Here is a 23,774-nt window from a genome sequence, read left to right on the forward strand (position 1 = left end):
GGCTGTTTTTGAATGGAAAATAAATAATAGATATAGTAAGTGATAAGAAAGTTTGTGAAAGGAGCAAGATAAAAATCCACAAGACCAAATAAATGAAAACAGAATGAGCAAATTGCCTGAAACAGAATTCAGAGCAATGATAGTAAAGATGATCCAAAATCTAGAAAACAAAATAGAGAAAATACAGGAAACATTTAATAAGGACATAGAAGAACTAAAGAGCAAACAGTAGTGAACAGCACAATAATGAAAATTAAAAATACTCTAGATGGCATAAAGAGCAGAATAACTGAGGCAGAAGAATGAGAAAGTTAGTTGGAAGAGAGAATGGTGGAAATAACTATCAGTGAGCAGGAAAAAGGACAAAGAATAAAAAAGGTTGGAAGACAATCTCAGAGACCTCGGTGACAACATTAAGCACACCCACATTCAAATCATAGGCATCTCAGAAAAATGGAAAGGAAAGAATCTGATAAAATATTTGTGGTGATTATAGTGGAAAACTTCCCAAACATGGGAAAGCAAACAGTTAATCAAGTCAAAGAAGCACAGACAGTCCCATAAAGAATAAACCCAAGGAGAAACACAGGGAGGCACATATTAAATTAATGCAATTTAAATACAAAGAAGAAATATTAAAAGCAGCAAGAGAAGAGGAGAAAATAGGATATAAGGGAAAACCCATAAGGATAACAGCTAATCTTTCTGCAGAAACTATGCAGGCTGGAAGGGAGTGGTAGGATATACTTAAAGTCTTCAAAGAGAAAACCTTACAGCTAAGAATACCCTATATATCAAAAGTCTCATTCAGATTTGATGGAGAAGTCAAAAATTTTACAGAGAAGCAAAAGTTAAGAGAATTCACCACCACCAAAACCAGCCTTACAACAATTGCTAAAGGAAAGTGCCTAGGCAGGAAATGCAAGGGAAGGAAAAGACCTACAAAAAGAAACCCAAAACAAATAGCAAAATCATAATAGGAATGTACATGTCAATAATTACCTTAAATGTAAATGGATTCAATGATCCAACCAAGAGACACAGACTGCCTGAATGGCTACAAAAACAACCCCTTATATATGCTATCTACAAGAAACCCACTTCAGGCCTAGAGACACATACAGACTGAAAGTAAGGGGATAGAAAAAGATATTCCATGCAAATGGAAGTGAAAAAGAAAGAAAGAAAGAAAGAAAGAAAGAAAGAAAGAAAGAAAGAAAGAAAGAAAGAAAAAGAAAAAGAAAGAATGGAAGGAAGGAAACAATAGCAAACAATACATAAAACTAAATCTGGTTCTTTGAGAAGATAAATAAAATTGATAAACCATTAGCCAGACTCATCAGGAAAAAAAGGGAGCAGACACAAATCAAATGAATTAGAAATGAGAAAGGAGAGGTAACAACAGACATGGCAGAAATAGAAAAAGTCATGACAGACTACTACAAGCTACTATATGCCAATAAATTGGATAACCTGAAAGAAGCGGATACATTCTTAGAAAAGTACAATCCTCCAAGACTGAACCAGGAAGAAATTGAAAATATGAACAGACCAATCACAAGCACTGAAATTGAGGTTGTGATTAAAAATCTCCCAATAAACTAAAGCCCTGGGCCAGATGGCTTCACAGGCAAATTCTATCAAACATTTAGAGAAGAGCTAACACCCATACTTCTCAAACTCTTCTAAAATATAGCAGAAGGAGGAACACTCCCAAACTCATTTTACAAGGCCTCTATCACCCTGATACCAAAACCAGGTAAAGATGCCACAAAAAAAGAAAATTACAGGCCAATATCACTGATGAATATAGATGCCAAAATCCTCAACAAAACACTAGCTAACGGAATCCAACAGCACATTAAGAAGACCACACACTGTGATAAAGTGGGTTTATCCTTGGAATGCAAGAAATCTTCAATATATGCAAAACAATCAATGTGATACACCATATTAACAAATTGAAGGATCAAAACCACATGATCATCTCAAATCATACAGAAAAAGCTTTTGACAAAATTCAACATCCATTTCTGATAAAAACTCTCCAGAAAATTGGCATTGAATGAAATTATGCAACATAATAGAAACCATATATGACAAAACAACAGCCATCATTGTTTTATGTGGTGAATAACTGAAAGCATTCCATCTATGAACAGGAACAAGACAAGGTTGCCAACTCTCACCATTATTATTCAACAGAGTTTTGGAAGTTTTAGCCACAGCATTCAGAGAAGAAAATGAAATAAAAAGAATGCAAATTGGAAAAGAAGTAAAATCATCCGTTTTTGCAGATGACATGCTATTATACATAGAAAACCCTAAAGTTTCTAGCAGAAAACTCCTAGAACTAATTGATGAATTTAGTAAAGTAGCAGGATATAAAATTTATGTACAGATATCTCTTGCATTCCTATACGCTAACAACAAAAGAGCAGAAAGAGAAATTAAGGAAACTCTCCCATTTACCATTGCAACAAAAAGAATAAAATACCTAGGAATAAAGCTGCATAAGGAGGCAAAAGACCTGCATGCATAAAACTATAAGACACTGAGGAAAGAAATCAAAGATGATACAAACAGATGGAGAGACATACCATGTTCTTGGATTGGAAGAATCAATATTGTGAAAATGACTACCTTACCCAAAGCAATTTACAGGTTCAATGCAATCCCTATCAAATTACCAATGGCATTTTTCACAGAACAAGAACAAGAAATCTTAGGATTTGTATGGAAACACAAAAGACCCCAAATAGTTAAGCAATCTTGAGAAGGAAAGATGGAGTTGGTGCAATTAGCCTTCCTGACTTCAAACTATACTACAAGGCCACCGTGACCAAGACAGTATGGTATTGGCACAAAAATAGGAAGGTAGATCAATGGAACAGAATAGAGAACTCAAAGATAAACACAAGCACATGTGGGCAGCTTATCTTTGAAAAGGAGGCAAAAATTTACCATGGAAAAAAGACAGCCTCTTCAATAAATGGTTCTGGGAAAATTGGACAGCAACATGTAAAAGAATGAAATTAGAACACTTCCTAACACCATACACAAAAATAAACTCCAAATGGATTAAAAACCTACATGTAAGGCCAGACTCTATAAAACTCCTAGAGGAAAACATAGGCAGAACACTCTATGACATCCACCAAAGCAAGATCCTTTTTGACCCACCTCCTAGAAAAAAGCATATAAAATCAAGAATAAGCAAAGGAGACCTAATGAAACTTAAAATCTTTTGCACAGTGAAAGAAACCATAAATAAGACAAGAAGACAACCCTCAGATTGGGAGAAAATACTTGCGAAAGAAGCAAATGACAAAGGAGTAATCTTCAAAATATATAAGCAGCTCATGCACCTTAATACCAAAAAAGCAAATAACCCAATCCACAAATGGGTGGAAGGCCTAAATAGACATTTCTTCAAAGAAGACAAGCAGATGACTAACAAACACATGAAAAGATGTTCAACATCACTAATCATGAAAGAAATGCAACTCAAAGTGACAATTAGGTATCACCACACACCAGTCAGAATGGCCATCATAAAAAACATCTAGAAACAATAAAAGTTGGAGAGGGTGTGGAGAAAAGGGAATGTAAGTCGGTACAGCCACTATGGAAAACAGTTTGGAGGTTCCTTAAAAATCTAAAAATAGAACTACCATATGACCCAGCAATCCCACTACTGGGCATATACCCAGAGAAAACCATAATCCATAAAGAAACATGTACCATAATGTTCATTGCAACACTATTTACAATACCCAGGGCATGGAAGCAACCTAAATGCCCATCAACAGATGAAAGGATAAAGAAGATGTGGCACATATATTCAATGGAGTATTACTTAGCCATAAAAAGGAATGAAATTGAACTACATGTAATGAGGTGGAAAGACCTAGAGACTGTCATACAGAGTGAAGTAAGCCAGAAAGAGAAAACCAAATACTGTATGTTAACTCATATATATGGAATCTGAATAAATGGTACTGATGAACTCAGTGACAGGGCAAGAGTGGAGATACAGATGTAGAGAATGGACTTAAGGACAAGGGACTGGGGTGGGGAATGAAGGGGAAGCTGGGATGAAGTGAGAGAGGAGCATTGACATATATACACTACCAGGTGTAAAATAGGTAGCTAGTGGGAAGTTGCTGTATAGCAATGGGAGATCAACTCGGCGATGGGTGATGCTTTACAGGGCCAGGACAGGGAGGGTGGGAGGGAGTTGCAGGAGGGAGGGGATATGGGGATATATGTATAAATACAGCTGATTCACTTTGGAGTACCTCAAAAACTGGTACAAGAGTGTAAAGCAATTCTATTCCAATAAAGAGCTTAAAAAGAAATAAAAGCAAATTATAACAAATGTTGATGAGAATGTGGACCCTGTGCACTGATGGTGGGATGTAAGATGGTGTAGCTGCTGCAAAACATAATGGAGGTTCCTCAAAAATTTAAAAAGGTAATTTCTATTTGATCCAGCAATCCCACATGTGGGTATTTTTTTCCAGAACCTTAAATCATCATCTCAAAGGGATATTTGCCATGTTGAGTTATGAGATAGATAGACTCCTGGGCTGGACAGTTGATGTTTCTCAAGTGGAGTCAAGCTGAAGCTTTGTTCTCACCCAGACACTCCAAGGACAAATGTCGTGGCAAAGGTGAGCTCTGCTGAAGTAAAGAGATAAGGGGCCCACTCCTGAGGTCCAATAAATTTTCCCTGTCTGCACATTCAAAGGAAGGCTCCATGGGAGTCAAAAAGGGTGGGGGCACCACTCCACAATAAAGGTGGGCATGTACACATAGGCCTCTGCAGTGGGATTCTTCTTAACAAAACATTGCCCACGAATCTTAGGGAGAGTCCTAGCACCTGTCAGGTGTGAAAAAGAAACAAGATATGTGTCCAAATGGAAACAAAGACCCAGAAGGACACTCCTATGAAAATAATTTAAATTACCAATTCCTACACTCTTCATTCAGAATGCTCACACTTCTCCCTGGGAGCGTATCTCTATTTAGTTTCTGACGTACTGTGCTCCTCCTCATTAGAGAGGATGCACGTACCCTTTCTCTCTGGGTGTGTATTTCTGCCTTGCTTCTGTCTTAAACAAATAAACTGCTTCTCTGAGTGCTCTTCATACATTGTGCTGTCTCTAATAATAAACTGTGTAACTTTTTACAGTTTTTGCCTCCTTGAATATTCTTGCTTTCAAATGCTATAAAGAATTAGGGTCACTTTGCTTCTAGCTTCTAGCCCCTAATGGTCTACTGGTTAGAATTTCTGGCTTGACATCCAGGCTACCCAGGGTCAATTCCTGGGCAGGAAATGAAGATCTCTCCTCAGGACCACTCTGTGCTCTCTCTCTGACATCATTTGGTGCCAAAACCTGGGAGTTCAAGGTAATCTACCAGTCTTGCCCAAACCTCTCGCTCAAGACCGCTGACTTTCACACCCTCTCCCATAGATCTAAGATTTTTTTTTTCCCCATATTACTTGCATGGCAACTTTTCTTTTAACCTAACATTTTAGCACCCTCTTTGGGAAGGAGTAACTGCAGTCTCTCTGCTGCCAAGCCCATTGTTTTCAGTGTCAAGTAAAATCCTCAGGCCCTGACCCCTGTGGCATTTTAAATTTTGGACAATTCCAATTGCTCCAGGAGTTCCCTCATTGACTCCAGGCCTTGGCAGCCCATCAACTGTAATGGACTACTTATTGGGCTGGCCACTTCCATGCAGCCTGCATCGCAGGCTTTATCTGTTGCCTGCAAAGCTTAAGGAAAAACCTGCCAACCTCTCTGCACTGGTCTGAATGTCCTCTCCAGGTATGATATGAGGACACAATGTGTACAATACCAAGAACAAACTGAGGCCTCTGGTTGTAAATCGGTGGGGGAGTAGAGGATACTCAAAACTCCATCAAGCAGTAAGATTGAAAAGAATTTGGGGGACACACTGAATCCCCTTCAAGTGCTTACTAAGTACTTCCAGGACACTGCATTACATTTCTAGGAGCACTCTTTGTTCTTGGTTGCAGGTTACTCAACATGGGAAATTGCTTTTCTAAGACAAAAGAAACACTGTGGAGTATATCTTTAAGAAGTGGAAACTTTTACTGTAACAGCACTTGGCTTTATTTAAGTTGGGAGATGGGAAATGGCCTGCAAATGTGTCTCATTATTAGATCTTTATTGCCACAGGATGGGAAAATGCTCTGAGGTTTCCTTATATTCAAGAGTTGAATGTGTTTCTCAGAATCCTGCTCTATGTGGCTCCATAATCAAAAGCCTGAGGAAACAGAGCAACTCTCCTAACACTCTAAATGATCCCCTTTTTTTTCCCACCTCTCAAGGGGCAACCAAGTTTCCACCACTCCTGCAAGTTCCCTTACACCTCTAGATTCTTCTGATCAAACACAGACCCTACCTCCCCAGAGGAACAATCTCTATTGGACAGCATTTTGTCAGCCAGTCTGCCTCTGTTATTAGAGCCATCTTGCACACTATTTGGTCTATATTTTAGCTATGAAACTATGACTACAAAAATGAAATTTTTTTTTTTTGTTGACACTGGATAGCCACAATCTTCTTTAGACTTTGGAGAAAATTGGTTAAGATAAAGCTTTTTTGTTTTTGTTTTTGTTTTTTGTTTTTTTTTTAATTAACAGACTGGTTCATTTTGTATGTGAAATTAGAGAAAGCTAGCTTCTTAATTATTTTTTTTTTCTTTCTCAAAATTCTGACCCTGAAAGAACCAAAATATACCTAGGAGAAAGCTTGAAGTTAACCCTTATATGTCCTTGGGATATAAACACAGTCCAATTTCCTGAGTCTTCAGCCTTGGGTTACTTAATGAAATTTCAAGTCAAAAAACAAAAACAAAAACAAACAAAAAAAAACAAGTCATAAATAGACATTGTAAACCTCAATGAGAAAGTATGAGTTCTGTGTCTCTCTGGACATATATATCTTAGTATGTGTCTTTGCTGTTTGATAATATTGCCGAGGTTAATTTGTAAATGAGATATTTTTAATTCACTTTAAAAAAGTAAGTACTTGCAAATCAAACAGCTCTACATACCAGAAATTAACTAAAGATCTTTGGGATTATTAGACACATGGCTCATACCAAATTGTAAAAAGAAATTGAGCTTTAGAAAAATACATATTTTTAAAGTGTATGAAATGTGTTCTTGAGTTTACTAATCAGTTTAAAATGCCTTTGTGACAAAGAGTTCACAATTGCTGTCTTCTTGGTTTTCACTAGAGGTTAAGGTTTTTTTAGGGTTAAAATTTATGTTATGTAATCAAAACTACTAAAGTGACAAGAGAAGCATTTCGGTGTGTGAAGCAAGTAAGATATATGTTGTCAGTGAGAGAAGATATAAAGGCTGGAGATGTTGTTGAGGAAAGTGATGATATAAAATTTATCCTACAGTTAATTGTTTATAGATGGGGAAAACGGGACAAGTTCATATGGATCAAGAAAGTGATAAAAGTTTTGTGGAAAAGTAACTTCGTGAAAATAATTTTGTATGCTATTAAGACTGATTGGGACTAGACTAAAATTAATTTGCTAAATAAATTTTGTTATTAATAGAGAACTGATACCAGACTGAAATCTGGTTTTCTCTCTCTGTTAAGAGAACAATGTTTTCTCTTTTTTTTCCCACCATTTATCTTTTTCTTGATTGTTTTGACTTAGAGAACAAACTATTCTTGAAATGCTGTTTTTGATAAAAGATGGTGTAATTTATTTGCCTTTAGGTGATTTATATTTCATTTTGAAATGTTTTTTTTACTGTGGTTAAGTAAATATTTTTTTCACAATGATCTATAAAGATAATGGCACATGTAAATAAAATTCATTCTGTTTCTACAGGATTAACCCCTCATTGTCAGACTTTTGCCAACCTTATATCCTTGTAGCATAACAGCTGTCTTTTCCTAAATCAGGAAAATTCAAATGCATCAAGAATAACTGTAAATTAAACAGGCAGGGCCATGGAAAATCCAAGACAGCCACTTGGCTTTTCCTCACTCCCTGGAAAAACTCATTTTTATTTGATGAGTTAAAGCCTTTCCCAGCTGTATGGCTGATGCCCTCACAATGAAAAAAAAAAAAAAAAGACTAAAAATGTGTCTTCCACTTGGAGTATACTTTCTACAGCCTCCTGTGATCAAGACACCCATTTCTTGAGAAATCATACAGCCTTAACAAAAACTTCACAAACGTCTTAAGATTATCACTGTCTCTATCAAACAATCATCAGGGAAGGTCAACAAAAGTAATGGGAAAAACTGCACTCAGCACAAAAATTCATTACATGGGTTTCAATGAACTGCTAAATATGTTTATATTTTTATGACTTTTTCTCTGACATATTACTGACTTCTATTCTTTGTTTTTCAGACATAGGGAAGCTCTTCTCCTTAAGCTGCTTGTGGTTTACAACAATTTGGTAATTTATGTGTGGGTAAAATTGTTATTATTTTTTCTTTTCTTTCTGCCTGGGCCCTCCAGAAACTGGAGACACCTGGGTTATGGGCAGGCTTTTTCAGGGGCTTTTCAGGTCCCCCCCAGGGGACCTCTAGAAGAGAAAAATTCACTTAAGCAAAATCTGATTCAGACCTTTCTCATGGTTTTTTCACTTTGAGAGGACTTTAGAAATTTAGTGTGAGATTGCTTCTGATTAATTACTCCTGAGTCAGTGTGGAGGAGCCTAAGTAGTCAACAAACCAAACTTATTTTAAAAACAAATTAGTCTTGGCTGTGTTTGATAAAAATGGGGTAATGTTTTAAAAATTGTGTTTCACTAAATATTATCCTTGTTTCATTAATTAACGACTGTATTTACTAAGATTCACTTCCCAGGTAGTTCTTTGTTATATTTTACTGTTACAGAATTTGAGTCCTTAAAGGGACACTATATTTGTTTCTGAAGTCTAACTTTGTAGTCAATCTTTTGATAAAGATCAGATGCACCATGATCTACAATCAGGAGAATAACACCAAGCTATATGCATTTAAGTGTAAATAAACAATTAGACTATGCCAAGGTGAACTAGTCTAGTCACACTAGGAAAATTCCTAAATGCCTCATGGAAAATGCCAGTGTATGCAATTTTCCTTAAAGATAAGGATTAGTAGAAAACATACTAAGCCAGACAGCCTGGTGATATACTGCGTTTGCACCTAATCAAAGTTCTTAATTTCTTTTTTCCTATTTTAGAAAATTGTTATTTCTCCCATCCAAGTACTAACCAGGCCTGACCCTGCTTACCTTCTGAGATCAGATGAGATCAGGCACATTTAGGGTGGTATGGCCATAGACTAGACAATTGTTATTTCTTTCTTTAGCAAATGTGTGGCTGAGCCTCTGATAAAATGATGATATATGGTCCCATATGAGATCAATGATTGTAATAGTGTAACTCTAGATAAGGGAAGAAGAAAAAATTCAGAATATTTTCCTGGGCCATAAGAAACTACTTAGGCATGTGGTCCAGAGCTTTTAGGCTATTAGCAAGGCCTAGTCCAGTAATAATACATTGAGTGGGCTATCAGTGGAATCTTTGCTGGACCTGGGAAGGAGCATTCCTAGCACCGTGGGACAAAATGGACATGAAATGGCTGCAAGTCAAGATTGAATTTATGGCCATGAAGTTTCCTGCCAACTGGAAACTGGCACTTGCTCTCTGCCTCTACAAAGATTAAATTAGGAGCCCCTGCAGCTGCTGATTCACAATACCCCTTGAAAGGAGTTCAGGGTGGAGATCAGAAATAAGGCACTCTGTACTCTGGGAAAAACTGAGAGAACAGACTTTCAGATAGTTAGATATTTCTGGGTAAGGATTTTTATGAGCCCAATTTCTTGCATGTTCTCAAACCTAGAGAAACACCAAAAACATTAACAGTGACAACTGCTTTGGTTTGTGTGTTAATGACACATCAAAAGTTAAAACCTACTTTTTATAAAACTAGACAAGTGGTTATGTGGCTACAGGTCTCCTCAAAGTTCCAGGTGTAGACAAAATGAGATCTCTTTATCTATTAAACTTCAGGTAGTCAATCTTCAAACTACCTCTAATTGAGTCTGTTACACCTAGATCAATCACAATGGGCCAATAAAAAAAGACATAAAAATATATATGGCCATTTTAAATGGCTCTGTTCCATTGGACAGGATAACCCAAGCACTGACTCTATCTGGACCAGGACCAAAAATTGCTATCAAATGTAACTTGATTCTTATTCCTGCTTTAGACCCTGGTTTCAATAATTCTTTTACTGATCTTTGGCCCCTACCTTTTTGAAATTTCTTGCTAAACTTGTCTCTGTCAGATTGCGACAGTTTCACATCAAGATGATGCTGATACAGAAATTCCATCCACTGCTCAGTACAGATCCTGTTGAAGTAACAACAAAAGTCACCCTGAGGCCCCTTAATAAGACAGTGTGAGAGACAATGACCCCATCTAGGTAGTGTCTTCAAGGCCCTTGCCAGCCTGAAGAAACTACAGAAGACAGACCATCACCCTTCATCCTCCCATTAAAGATTTTTTGGGGTTCATGTCTCTCAGGGAGTATTTGAGATAGGAGATACGTGTGCTTCTGGGCTGGAGAGCTGGTGTTTGTCAAGTGGAGTGAAACTGAAGCTTTGTTCTTAGCCAGACACTCCAAGGACAAAGCTAGTGGCAGAAGCTGAGCTCTGCTGAAGTAAAGAGGTAAGGTGCCCACACCTGAGATCATGGAAAACTCCTCTGTCTGCACATAGTAAGTGTGGACATGCACCCATAGGCCTCTGCAGAGGGATCCATCTTAGCAAAATATTGTGCACGCATCTTGGGGATAGTCTTAGGAATGGTCAGGTGTGAAAACAGAAACAAGATATTTGGCCACATGTAAACAAACACAGGGAAAGTCTACCCTATATAAGTAAATTAAATCACTTCTTTCTTATACCCCTTGTTTAGGACACCCGCTCTCCTCCACTTGTGTATTTCTGCCTAGTATTTCTGCCTAGTTTCTGACTTATCACATTCCTTGTTCAAAATGCACACACTTCTCTCTGGTGTGTATCTCTAACTAGTTTCTGACAATGTGCTGCTCTTCATTAGAAAGGAAGCCCATGCCCTTTGTCTCTGGGTGTGCATTTCTGCCTTGCTTCTGTCTTAAATAAATAAACTGCTTCTGTTTGCTTTCCAATACATTGTGCTGTCTCTAATAATAAACTTTGTACCTGTTTTTACAGTTTTTGCCTCCTTGAAACATTCTTGGTTTCAAATGATGTAAAGAGCTAGGGCCACTTTGCTTCTAGCCTCTACCCCAACTTATCTGGAGATTAGAATTCCCAGATTTTCATCCAGGCTACTCAGGTACAATTCCTGGGAAGGAATTTAATCTCTCTCTTCAGGACTGCTCACTGCTGTCTCTCTGAGATCACTGTAATGTACATCACAGGATCATTCACAATAGCCAAGATGTAGAAAAAAGTTGGATCTGTCAAGAGATGAATGGAAAAAGAAAATGTGGTGGAGACATACAATGGAATATAATTCAGAATTTTAAAAAAAGGTGTATTTATTTTTTGGGTTTCACCAGATCTTATTTGCGACATGTAGGAAATAAGTTGTGGAACATGAACTAATAGTTGCGGCATGTGAAATATACTGACCATTGATTGAAAGCAAGCCTCCTTCATTGGGAGCATAGAGTTTTCTCCATTGTGCTACCAGTGAAGTCCCAGTCATGGCCTTTTATGTATTTAATTTGTTTCAATCAGTTTGATGGGTTGCTAAAATAGAAAACTTGCACCTCACATTGGGATTGGAACCCTGTCAGATGGGACTCAAACCCCGGCAAAACCCAGATTGAAATATGAACCCACACAGCTGGGAATCAAACCAAGCCAAAACTCAGACTGAGACTCAAACCCATGTGACTGGGACTCAGACCCAGACAAAACCCTGATTGGGACTTAAACCCACATTGCTGAAACTCCAAAGCAGCCAAAACCCAAAGTCTTTCAACTGAGATCACACACCTCCTTTCAGGATGTATGGAAGCTCAGGTTTTTGATGACTCATCCCAGAAGGAATTCACTGAGAGACAAACTGAAAGATAAGGAATGGATTTATTTAGAGAGAAACACACTCCAAAGACAGACTGTGGGCCATCTCAGAAAGTGAGAAAGGCATCAGGGTATAGGGTTGTCAGGATTTATAGGGGTGGGTACTTCCTTAGGCTAATGAGTGGGAAGAGGATTCCAGCTATTTCAGGAAGGTATGGAGATTTACAGGAACTTTGCCACAGCCCACTTTTGATACATATGCTTATATTACTGAAGCTCAAGGTCTAGTGAAAGTTAAATTGTCCATCATCTTGGACTGATTTGGTTCTACTCAGTTTGTCATGCTCTTAGTCTATATCATTCTTTTAAAGGTTGTGCCCTGCCCCCTTCCCTCTTGTTTCAAAATTGTCCCATTTTGGCCTCTTCATATGGATTCCTAAACTTCTTATCTGGCCCCCAGTGGTCTTTGAAGATGTTCAACTATCTGGTCCTTCAAGATTCCCAGGCTTATCTTGTGCATTTCTTGTCCAGCCCTGAAATCAGCCATCTCCTCAAGAATCTCTGGATCCTCTGGTGGGAAATGATATTTAGAGGTCACAAGCTAGGCCTCAGGATACTCACTGTTATCAAGTTGCCATTGCATCTAGGCTTTTCAGTGGTCAGAGCCAATAAATACATATTTTATTTAAAATAGAAGGAAAATAATTCATTGTTACAAACATACTTACAATTCAAGGTTTAAGACCACAGGGTTTTACTTAAGCTTTTTGGTTGTAGCCTTAAATCTCTTTTCTCTCTTCCATGGAAACTCTTGATTCACAACAATATCAGCATTAATTACTTACTTGCTTTAACTTGTATGTACATACATATGATATCTTCAAAATCATAGTAGCAATATCACCAACAGTAAAGTGTTGTGTATAGTTTAAGAATTCTTTGGCTTTTGTTTTGTTTTGGAGGAAAGATTGTTTTGTATGTTTGTTTGTCTTTCTCCTTAGAAGATATCCCACTCTGAATGCAGAGTCAAGACTGCATTTTAAAGCTACTTAAGTAGTGTTTTGTTCTGTGGAGCAGTGTCACCAACTTGATAGAATTAGGTTCATTTGTCTTACTTCTCAATTTTGACAGATGCATTCATCTATTTTTTGATTCTGTAACACATTTACATAGTTGAAAAGTCAAAATATAAAACAAGAAACACCTCATTTCTGTCCTGTCCCTCCCCTATAAATTACAATTTTTATTAGCTTTTGGTTTATTCTTCCACTCTTTGTTATTGAAAATATACATATGTATGTATGGAAAAACAACAAACTGTCAACAATTTTGTGATCCCTCTTTTGAAAAATATAAATAATATAGCCTGAAAACCACACCCATATCATGTGTCCCTGCATCCCCTTTGTACCCAATTATTTGGATGCCCTATGCCTTATTCAAAACTCCCCCCTGGATGGTCACTTCAGGTATGTTTCTAATCTTTTGCTTTTATGAAGAGTGTTGCAGTGATTAGCTTTTTCATATGTCTTTTTGTATTTTTGCAAGGGTATGTTTGTGATAAATCCCTAAAAGTAGAATTGCTGAGCTAAATGGTATTTGTGTGTGTCATTTGCTAGATGCTGTCAAATAATCTCCATAAGGATTGAACAACCAAATCTGAATTTTAACAATGGGCCAAAGTAAGTAAGAAGACTCAGCACCCCATCTATCCCTTGTGTCCAGGGCAGACTTCCTTTGTTCTACCCAAAGGAAAGGCCTCAATAGATCTCAAACAGTAACACTGGGGCACTGAGAATCCTGGAAAGAGACATTAAACTCCATTGTCTTTACTTTGGCTGGAATAATGGTTTGACATACAGCCTATTTATCTCAGGCTGAGTAGGAGCTCTGAGTAGCTTTTTCTGTCTTCTTTGAGAGATAATATACTTAAAATTTATTTATTTCTATGTTTGTTTTGGTAGACAAAATATTTCAAGGCATGGATCCTATTAGGGAATTATATCAGATGCCAACAAGTGGATATTATTAACTTTATTGATTTCTAAGACCCTAGTGATTTTCCCTTACAATTGGAAGGAAAATTAACACTGTTAAGATGCATTCAGTCTCTTATTCATTTGACCAACATGAATTGAACCCCCTCTCTTTTCCCTCTCTACTCTCACCTCTAGGCCAGAAAGAAAAATCTGCACAGCCTGCAGGCTGAATTCAGCACAGAGTTGTTTCAGGTCTTGCTCACATGAAGTTTTGTGAAGAAAAAATAATTATTTGCTAACATTTAAAATCAGGGGATTTTTCATAAATTTCCAGACTTCTGACGTCCTTTGAAACTTGGCCAACCAGGCTGCTTTCAAGCATGGCAGAGGCTGGTTGGAGCTGAAAAGAGGCTGTCCCCAGTGGTAGGGCATATTCTTACTGTCCCATGTCCATGATGCCCACCAATCCCTTTCACTTGCCAGATAGGCCATGAGTTTGTGAGAACTGCGCTAGACTGCTAGCTTCCTGAAGATAAGGACCCCCTATCTCTTACCTGACTTTGACTTTTCAGCATCTAATCCAGACCCAAGCACACAGGGTGATCCATATATGTTTGTTGGATGATATAAAGTATCCTGTGGATGCATGCATCACATTTCTTGCAACAGTGAAACTCTGCAATTGTAATACTACTCTAGCCTAGATTTTTGAAGCAGATTGGCATCATAAGTGCCCTTGATCTGTGCCATCTGTCCCACCACCTAAAGCCCCTCATTCATATGTCACTGGGCTGCCACTCAAGTCTTCACTTTGCCATTTGACCTCTTTCCTTCCTAGCTATCTCCTTTCTTTTGAGGACAGCAATGCACTTCTCATGAAGTTATTTGGAAGATCACATGAGATCATGAATATCAAGCATGGCCCGTAGCATTTACTTTTATCATGTTAGTACTGCATTTTGTGTCCAAGTTGGTAAGAGTCTCCCCCTTCTTAGTCCACATGGCTCAGTTTTGGTTTTGCAATCAAGCCCCAAGGAAGACCTTATAGTTGAAATCTCTGTATTATGAGTATTTTCTAAGTCCACTCCCCAGAGACATTGTTGGAGGTAAAGATTTTATCAATAGGTTCATATTTCTTTTCTGATACATGAGTGGCCTAAGGGGAGCAATTAGGGCAGGTCAGAGCATATATAACTAGGAGCTCTTGGCCACTATGGCATGCTCATAACTCGCTCTTTCTTGAGTAGTTGAGCCCTGGAAAGAGGCATGAACTGGCTTGGGATCCTCGGGCTGGTAGCCCTCTCAGAGTGCCTAGTCATGTAAGTATGGGGATTGTAAGTGGAATCATCTCCCTTTCTGGGTTTTTTCTTGTCCTCTTATTCTTCCATCTATCAGGGTTAGAAGGAAATATAATGATTCCCTGACAGTCTTAAAGTTCAACTCACACACATTGATTAGTACCTTCCCATGGAAACAAGTGTCTTGGGGTGGCTGGCCCTGCAGCATTGCACAACTCTGTGGGTAGCAGTCACATCATGCCTTATGTGAAAATGGCACTCTTTGGAATTGTTCAGTGCATAGCCTCCGCAACTGTAAGTGTGGTCCTATGGAACAGCATTTCATTTCTCCTGTATGTGCTTCTAGGTCTTCTCTCTGCTCTCTCTCAATCCCAGTGTGAATGTGTCTGTGCCTTCACCTCTGTATCTCTCTCTTTCATCTCTTCCATCATTCTGGATGTCATTGTGCATGCAGAACTCTCTGAGTTTTGTTTGTTTGATTGTTTGTTTTCTGTTTTGACTCTTTCTTGCTTCTCTAGCCTCTTAATTTCCCTAAATCTTTCCCCATCTCCTGGCTTCTTCTCTCATCCCACTCTTCTTCTGGAGCCTAGAGAAAGATCTGAAAGGCTACTTCTAGGCTGTTTTACCTCTAACAAACAACTAAGTCACAAACTGCCTGCATTTCAAATTCCTCCCCTGTAAAAAGAAGATAATGATCCAACTTCTACTTGTTTTCCTGAGATTCTTTGAAAAAGAAACAGTGGAATGGCAAAGGAATGGTAATGGCTGTCATTATAGAGACCTCCTACATATCAAGTACTTTATATCCATCATCTCTCTTAATACCCACCATTTTATATGTGGGTTGGGGGTTAGTATATTCACCTTATTACCAGTGGGGAAACTGATTCTCCAAATGGTCATATGATTTAGCCAAGAGTCCACAACAGACCCTGTATTCAAACCAAGGTCTTTGCCCTGGTCTTTGCATGGCATTCTGATAATAACAAAACACTCATAAAAATGCTGGGAAAATACACAGTGCTGTTACAATGCAAAGTATGTCAGTCATACAATAACTTGGACAGCTGATTGTTGCCCCTTCTTTGTTTCCTTTTCCCAATGTTTGGTGAAAGAATCCCTCTAATGGAGATCAAGACCATGAGACAAACCTTCAGAGAAAAAAACCTTCTGAGAAATTTCCTGGAGAAGAACACTGACCACAGGTGGCAGAATGCTACTGATGACCCAAATATTCCTCTTCAACCCCTGAGAAATCAACAGGATGTGAGTTTGATGGGAGGATGCTGCTCCCCAACACCCCTTGGTGCTCTGCTCTAGCACAGGGGTTCATCTGGAGGTGCTAGGCTGGATGTTGGGGCTGGGGCTCCTGCAGGAAGCAGAAACACTGGGGAACAGGGACCCCATTCCCAGAGGAGAAGGCACTCTCAACCTCAGCTCTTGGTCTGTGGTGACTGGGCCCAGCAATGACCAGGAGGCAGGTAAACATGCATTTCTGTGCCAAAGATATGTCATTAGTTTGAGGGAGATTGTTCTTTCTGAACTAAGCAAGTCATAGAGTTACAGGTGAAAGTTGAGCCATGTCTGAGCAAGAGATAAAGCCAACTGCACACCAAGTTTCAAATCCCAGGCAGAGGAAGTTTAGCTGCAGTAGATTCAAGAAGGATAGCAGAAAAATGTTACTGAGCCCTATAGCCCTATGGCCTGTGACTCCATAAAAATCTAACACTCTGGTTATTGTTATTGATTTTATTTTATTGTTTTTAATTTTTTAAGAACTTCTATTGGGATGCAATTCACATAGAAGAAACTATATATATTTAAGTTGTACATTTTGATTTTTTTTTCTTATTAGTAATGTATATTTGGCAATCCCAATCTTGTTATTGATTTTAAAAAGGTCTCATCTCTCCTTCAAGAATGCAGAGGCCAGCCTGAATGATAGGCAAAGAGTAAATGCATGTCCAATAAGAGAGCCAAGTGTGTGGTGTTGATAGCACATGGTCCAAGTTTAGAGGAAGTGGCCAGGGCTGACCTAGGAGGGCCACCTGGAAAAGAAAACACTGAAGCTGGGCCTTAAAGAGGGGATTGGAAAGCTTCTCAAATGAAAAACTTCCAAGAAAGAGTCTTTGCTAATACTGCACTGACACAGGTTCAATCCCTGGTTGGTTAAACAAGATCTCTAACAGACCAAAAAAAAAAAAAATCAAATGAAGGCACCATTCTGAGAGGAGGCTGTGAGGTGTGGTGATTGGAAAGTGATTTCAGGATACATGGGGCAACTCAAGGAAGGTATCACTCCTGGAGTCAAGGGTGCCCAGGGCAGCCGGACCTGCCCTAACCATCTGTCCCCACCTCCCATCCCCACTTCCCTGTAGCTGGCCTATGTTGGCAATATCACCATTGGAACGCCCCCTCAGGCGTTCAGGGTCATCTTTGACACTTCCTCGCCTTTCATGTGGGTGCCCTCCATCTACTGCTCCAGTCCTTCCTGCCGTGAGTACCTGCCCCACCCCCACCCCTGCCCATCTTATACTCCCCTCCCACCCATTACTGCTTCCTTGGCACCTGAGGGACACTCATTACTTGTGTCTGCAGGTACATACAATCTCTTCAACCCTCGCTCGTCCACCACCTTCCGGATTGCCAGCAACTCCTTCAGTGTCAAATATGGCACTGGGAACGTTTCTGGAATTGTTGGCTATGACACCGTTCGGGTAAGTGGAAACCAGAAGCTGTATCTGGGCTGGCCCTGGGAACAACCACTGCTTACAAAACAGATGCAGGACCAACTGGGAGGGCCTCTCTTTCCCAACATCCCCTAGTAGCTGGCTGCCCTCCCCACAGGAGCGTCCCTGGGGACACAGTGCCCCTGTTGACACACAAACTCCCAGAATGGCTAAGCCCAAGTGTGACTCAGGGTGTGGATTTGCAGTTCCTTTGCCCATGAACAGCTCAAGTTTCACTTCACTGCGAACAGGGAGAGGGGAAAAAAGCACTCATTTTTCTATTCTTGGACTGTTCTGGGCACTTTCATGGTAATAACATGTTTAATCCTGCAACAGCCCTACACAGCAAGTGCTATGATGAGCTTCATTATACAGAGGATGGAACTGAGGTGCAAAGAGCCAGGGCCTTGTAAAAGTCAAACATTTAGTAAGCGGTGGATCTGGGGTGGCCAGTCAGGATTCATGCAGGTATGAGATATTTGGGGAGAGGATAAAACTGATGTTGGGCTCTTGGAGTCAGCCAAGGGCTTTAGGTATCTGGGCAAGGAAAGCAGGGGTCCACAGATGTGGGAAGGGCCTGATAAATAGGTTTTCACTGTAGGGAGCCTTTGAGAGTCTAGTAAAATCTATGGCCTGCCTCACATTAGGGCCTGAGTACTCTCTCTCTCTCTCTCTCTTTCTCTTTGTCTCTCTTACCCACAGACAACTCCAAAAGCATGTTTCCCAGACAGAATTTTCATAAGAACCCTGGGATTGACATTTTATAAAGGGCTTCTGTCTTCCTGGGCAGATGAAGAATCCAAATGCATTTCAATGAATTCAGTCCATTTCTGTCATTTGATCATAGTGATGCCAAAGAGAAGACTACCCTGCTCTCTACTCATTTTGTTTGCAAGTGGGAAACATTTGGTCTTGTCCTGAGTCTCCATTTCCCCACCCTTACAGAAGGCATGAGGCCAACGTGACTCCTTTCACCTGGTGTGTGCAGGAGGAGCAGGTGCTGGTTAAAATCCATAGCTCTGCACAAATGGAACCAGGTTTCCTGTCCCTGATTGGTCTAACCATCTGAGGTCAACCCAGGGCACAGCCAGGCCTCAGGTCTCCTCTTACATGCTAATAACATCTCCACCCCATCCCAGTGCCAGCTCCACATTGCAAACCTTTCTGTGGGAACACTCTTCTCTCCCACAGATCATGAATATTTTCAAACTGGGCCAGGAATTTGGGTTGAGCATGAAAGAGAGTGGATTGAATCATGCAATCGCTGATGGTATCCTGGGCCTGGCCTACCCCAGGCAGAGCACAAAAAATTTCACCCCCTTCTTCGACAACCTGAGGGCACACGGCCTCATTTCTCAGCCTGTCTTTGCCTTCTACTTTAGCACGTAAGTCCAAGCTGGAGAAGCACTCTCTCTAAATCAGCCATAAGATGCTTTCAGATACATGAAAATTTATATACCTCCTGATTCAGAACTTTCCTGAGAGACTGTTTAGACCAGCATAGCTGGAGCCACAGGTCCACCTTTTGCCCCACCCCTGGTTCCTCTAAATTAAGTTTTATTGGAACACAAACATGCTCCTGGGCTCAAGGGCAGCTGCTTGGTCAAGGGGGGTCCAGGGAAGAGGGAGAGCAGTAGAAGGTGTCAGGCTACAGGTTGGAGGAAAGGGCAACAGGATTTGCTGATGGACTTGACATGGAAAGAAGGAGAGGGAGTGGCAGGAATGTTTTCTTCCTCACTAACATTTTACCAGGAGCTCAGGACCAACTACACAATTGGGAGGAGCCAGTGCAAAATGAAAATGTGTGATCCCCTGTTCAAAAAGTATTAGGAATTTCAAGACAGGGAGAGCAGAGGTCTGGGGCCCTGCTGAGCATGACACCCCATGGATGGTTCACAGGCTGATGAAGCCAACCCTGAATGAGCATGAACTCACACCCTTAGTGCCCTTAGGCCTCAGATTGTCTGAAAAATAGCAGTCTACACAAAGAAGGAGCCAGACACCTCAAGTATGCTGTCCTCTGAGGGTATATCTGAGCACTCTGGTAGCTGGAGGGGAAAAGGCTCTCTTCAGAAGGGTGGTTGTAAGACCCTGGCCAGGCTGCCCAGCTTTGAACCTCTTCTGTGCCATCCATTGCTAGGTGATGGACCTTGATCTGGTAATCAACCCCTCCGTGCCTCAGTTTCCACATCTGTAAAATGGGGACCATAGTAGTGCCTCTGATGGGGGGATAAGCACAGCCCTCAGACAGTGAGTGGCATGATTTTCTGACCAGGAGCTCTCCCTCTTCCTTCTCTCCTCAGCCAGAAACAGAATGGTAGTGTGGTGATGTTTGGTGGGGTGGACCACAGCTACCACAGAGGAGAGCTCAAGTGGATACCAGTGTCTCGAACCTACTTCTGGCAGATAACCATGACCAGGTAAGCCTCTCCCTCTGAGGGCCAGCCCAAGTTACACTCCCACTCCTTCAAACGGACACATGCAGACACACACAACTGCATGCACAGACACAGTCACACAGAGACACATATGCTCCAATCACAAAGATACACATATAAACACACACAGAGACACATACAAATACACACATTAGCACGCATATCAACATGAACAGGAACACAGATATGCACACAAACGCACACACAGATGTACACAGACACACTCAGAGACACACAAGCATGCACACACACACACAGATACATATACAAACACACATTCAAGCACATAAACACACAGATACACAGAACACCCATGGGCTCAACAAACACCCCAGGCATTCTGATCAGGGCCCTGACCAGGATCCTAAACAGGGTCCTCAGAGGTGCATGCTGCCTGGAGAGGGATGCACCAAGGGGCTGTGAGGCAGATGGTGTGCTTTGAGGACCCCAAAGTGCAGAGAGAAGAGCATCAGGGAGAATTTTACCAGCCTAAACAGGGTTGAGATAAGATGACCAATGTCCAGGGCTACACAGGACCAAGGGAGCTCATAGTAGACAATAATGCTAGTTTAAAAACAGGGAAAGTCCTTGACAAAGTGGGAAACTGGTCTCCTTTGGGAAAAGATTAACAGCAGTGAAGAGAGGTCAGCTGCATTCTTGAGACCTGAAAGGACTCATACAAAGAGACACACCCCCTACCCACTGCCACCCAACCCCACATCCTGGGAACACAGTGCAACAGAGGCTTTGACAGAGAGAATCAGGAAGTGGGTATCCAGGAGTGGCCTGAGAACAAGGTAAATAACTGATGGGATTCTGTATGATACCCTCAGACAGACTCTTATGTGTCTTTTGGAGGCCCCTGGGCTAGGTCGGGCATCGCCTGGCTGGGAGCCTCAGTGTCTGAGCTGGGTGGGGGCCATGCTGGGAAACAACTTCTCCCAGGGTAGCCTGTGTTTCCCTCCCCACCACTCTGAATATCCCTGCTCAAGAGAACCTCCAGCTTCATTGTGTGCACTGAACCATTATTGGTCAGACACCAGAAACAAGTTATTCCTCAGGCGTTTCTTTATTCACTCACTTATTCATTCATTCATTCACTCAACAAAGATACATTGTGCATCCACTGTGTGCTGGGCACTTGAATGAGGCACTGAGGATACAACTTGCCCTTATATCTAGTGAGGCAGATGTACATGAAACAAGTCACACACATCATGAATTACCACTTCGGTGTTTGCTACAAATAGGAAGAATCTTCATAGAGAGAGACCAAGACAGGAGCCTGATCTAGTCTTGGGTGAAGACTTCCCTGAAAAAGGGACATTTAAGCTAGAAACTGGAAGATGAGGAGAAATTAGCTAGACAAAGGGGATGGGTGTCTTCTACAAATGGCAACCAGCCCATGCAAATGCCATGAGACACAAAAAAGCCTGCTGTATTCAAGAACGCAAAGGAAATCCAAGAAGGTTAGGTGACCAGAGCATGAGCTGAAGGGCTGTTCTGCAGACAGTCAGGGAGAGGGGCCACCATGTGGGGAGTCTTCACAGTGATTCTGCTGCCCATTTTGTCCCACTGTCTCTCAGCATCAAAATGAACGGGCTTGCTGTTGGTTGTTTCCATGGCTGCCAGGCCATTCTGGATACCGGGACCCCATTGCTGCTTGGCCCGACTGCAAACATATTCGGCATTCATGGCCTCATCTACGCCAGTCCTTTTGGTCAACAGGTGATGGGACAGGCCAAAGGGTCACTTTGGGGCTCTCCACACACCAGGCATCAGCTGGGCCAACCTCTCTCCTCTTTCTCTAACAGTATGTGGTTCCATGTGACAACATTAGACACCTGCCTGCAATCATCTTCACCATCAATGGCAATGCCTATCCAGTGCCCGCTGAAGCCTACATCTGGAAGGTGATGGAACAACCCTGGGGGCTGGTCCTCAACTCTGGGCCTTGCAGGAATCTTTGGGTTCCTGCTGGGAGGAGGGAGCCCTCTGCAGGCCAAGCCACACCATGAGGCTGGGCTTGTGCCTCCCAAAAAACTAACCCCTTGAGAGTAAAGGGGAGTTTGGGAAATCCATCATCCTGGAATAAATGGAGCCATCACCCTGTGCCAGCATGGTGTGAGGCACAAGGAGAGGGGAACACTAAGGGCCTCTGCCCTCAAAGAGCTTCAGTTCCACCAGAGGTCTAATATGCATGAACACGGAAAGTCACCTCTAGCAATCCCTGAAATAGGCCAAGTGACAAGTGGGGTTGGCTGGGGACACTCTCAGTGTGTTGTCCCACCATCATGATTAACAGTCTCCCTTCCCATCTTGAAAGAGTCTGGGTTGGATGATCAATTACATGGTTCCCCAAATCATCAACTGCAACTTCTGCTTGCTAAGCCCCAGTTCCTCCTCTGTTAGTTGGGCTACGAGACCTCTGTGGGGAGGTTGGATGCTCATGTGAGTAAAGGGTGCACAGTGACTGCACAACCCAGGTACAAGGTTGAGGCTTAATGACACCTCCCTATGGGAATTTAGAGGAGGCTGATGGCCTCAAAGAAGGCTTTGAGGAAGACAGGGAATTTCAGTAATATGAAAGCCCCAGCCTCATGGAGGCATGAGGAGGCCTGCTTGGGTGGAGACAAATCTACATTGGACTCCATGCAAATGGCACCTCCAGGGGCTGTGCTAAGTGTTGCCAGGTCCAGATTAGGGGTGATGAGGGCTAAAGATAAGGGGAACACCAGGGTAAGTCACCCAATTCAACCTGGAGTGGCCAGGAAGAATTAGCATGGGTCCAGGAAGTCTTCCTAGGGGGGCCGAACACAGCCTTAAAAATGGGTTTTCATGATGAGAGAGAAGAAATGGCATTCTCTGCAGAGAAAGCAGTGAACATGTGTACGAAGGACAGAAAAGGAGAACGATAGGCCATTCTTGCCCCCTTTTCTCTTTTGGCTTTATTGAAGTATATTTGATTTACAATGTTGTGTTAATAGTTGCTGTGCAGCAAAGTGACTCAGTTATGTCTATATGTATGTGTGTGTGTGTGTGTGTGTGTATATATATATATACACTATTCTTTTCCATTATGAATATTGATTATGATAGTACCATGTGCTATTTAGTAGGACCTTGTTATTTATCCATTCTCTATATAGTAGTATGCATCTGCTAATCTCAAACTCCAAACCTTCCCTCTCCACCCCCATACCTCAGGGCAACCACATGTGTCGGCCGTTCTTGTTTTTGGATGA

General features: G+C 41.1%; 1 protein-coding gene across 1 annotated transcript in view; it reads left to right on the forward strand.

Annotated features, from left to right (window-relative positions):
- Positions 1-22,547, forward strand: part of LOC130848746 (pregnancy-associated glycoprotein 2-like) — a 36,182-nt gene extending 13,635 nt beyond the window's left edge. The window contains exons 9-14 of the mRNA XM_057727153.1: positions 17,741-17,858; positions 17,961-18,079; positions 18,428-18,559; positions 19,283-19,476; positions 22,116-22,257; positions 22,344-22,547. Of these exons, the coding sequence (XP_057583136.1) occupies positions 17,741-17,858; positions 17,961-18,079; positions 18,428-18,559; positions 19,283-19,476; positions 22,116-22,257; positions 22,344-22,547 (909 nt within the window). The remainder of the gene's footprint in view (positions 1-17,740; positions 17,859-17,960; positions 18,080-18,427; positions 18,560-19,282; positions 19,477-22,115; positions 22,258-22,343) is intronic.
- Positions 22,548-23,774: the final 1,227 nt, after the last annotated feature.

Source organism: Hippopotamus amphibius, chromosome 3, assembly GCF_030028045.1.
Source record: "Hippopotamus amphibius kiboko isolate mHipAmp2 chromosome 3, mHipAmp2.hap2, whole genome shotgun sequence".
Classification (NCBI taxonomy): domain Eukaryota; kingdom Metazoa; phylum Chordata; class Mammalia; order Artiodactyla; family Hippopotamidae; genus Hippopotamus; species Hippopotamus amphibius.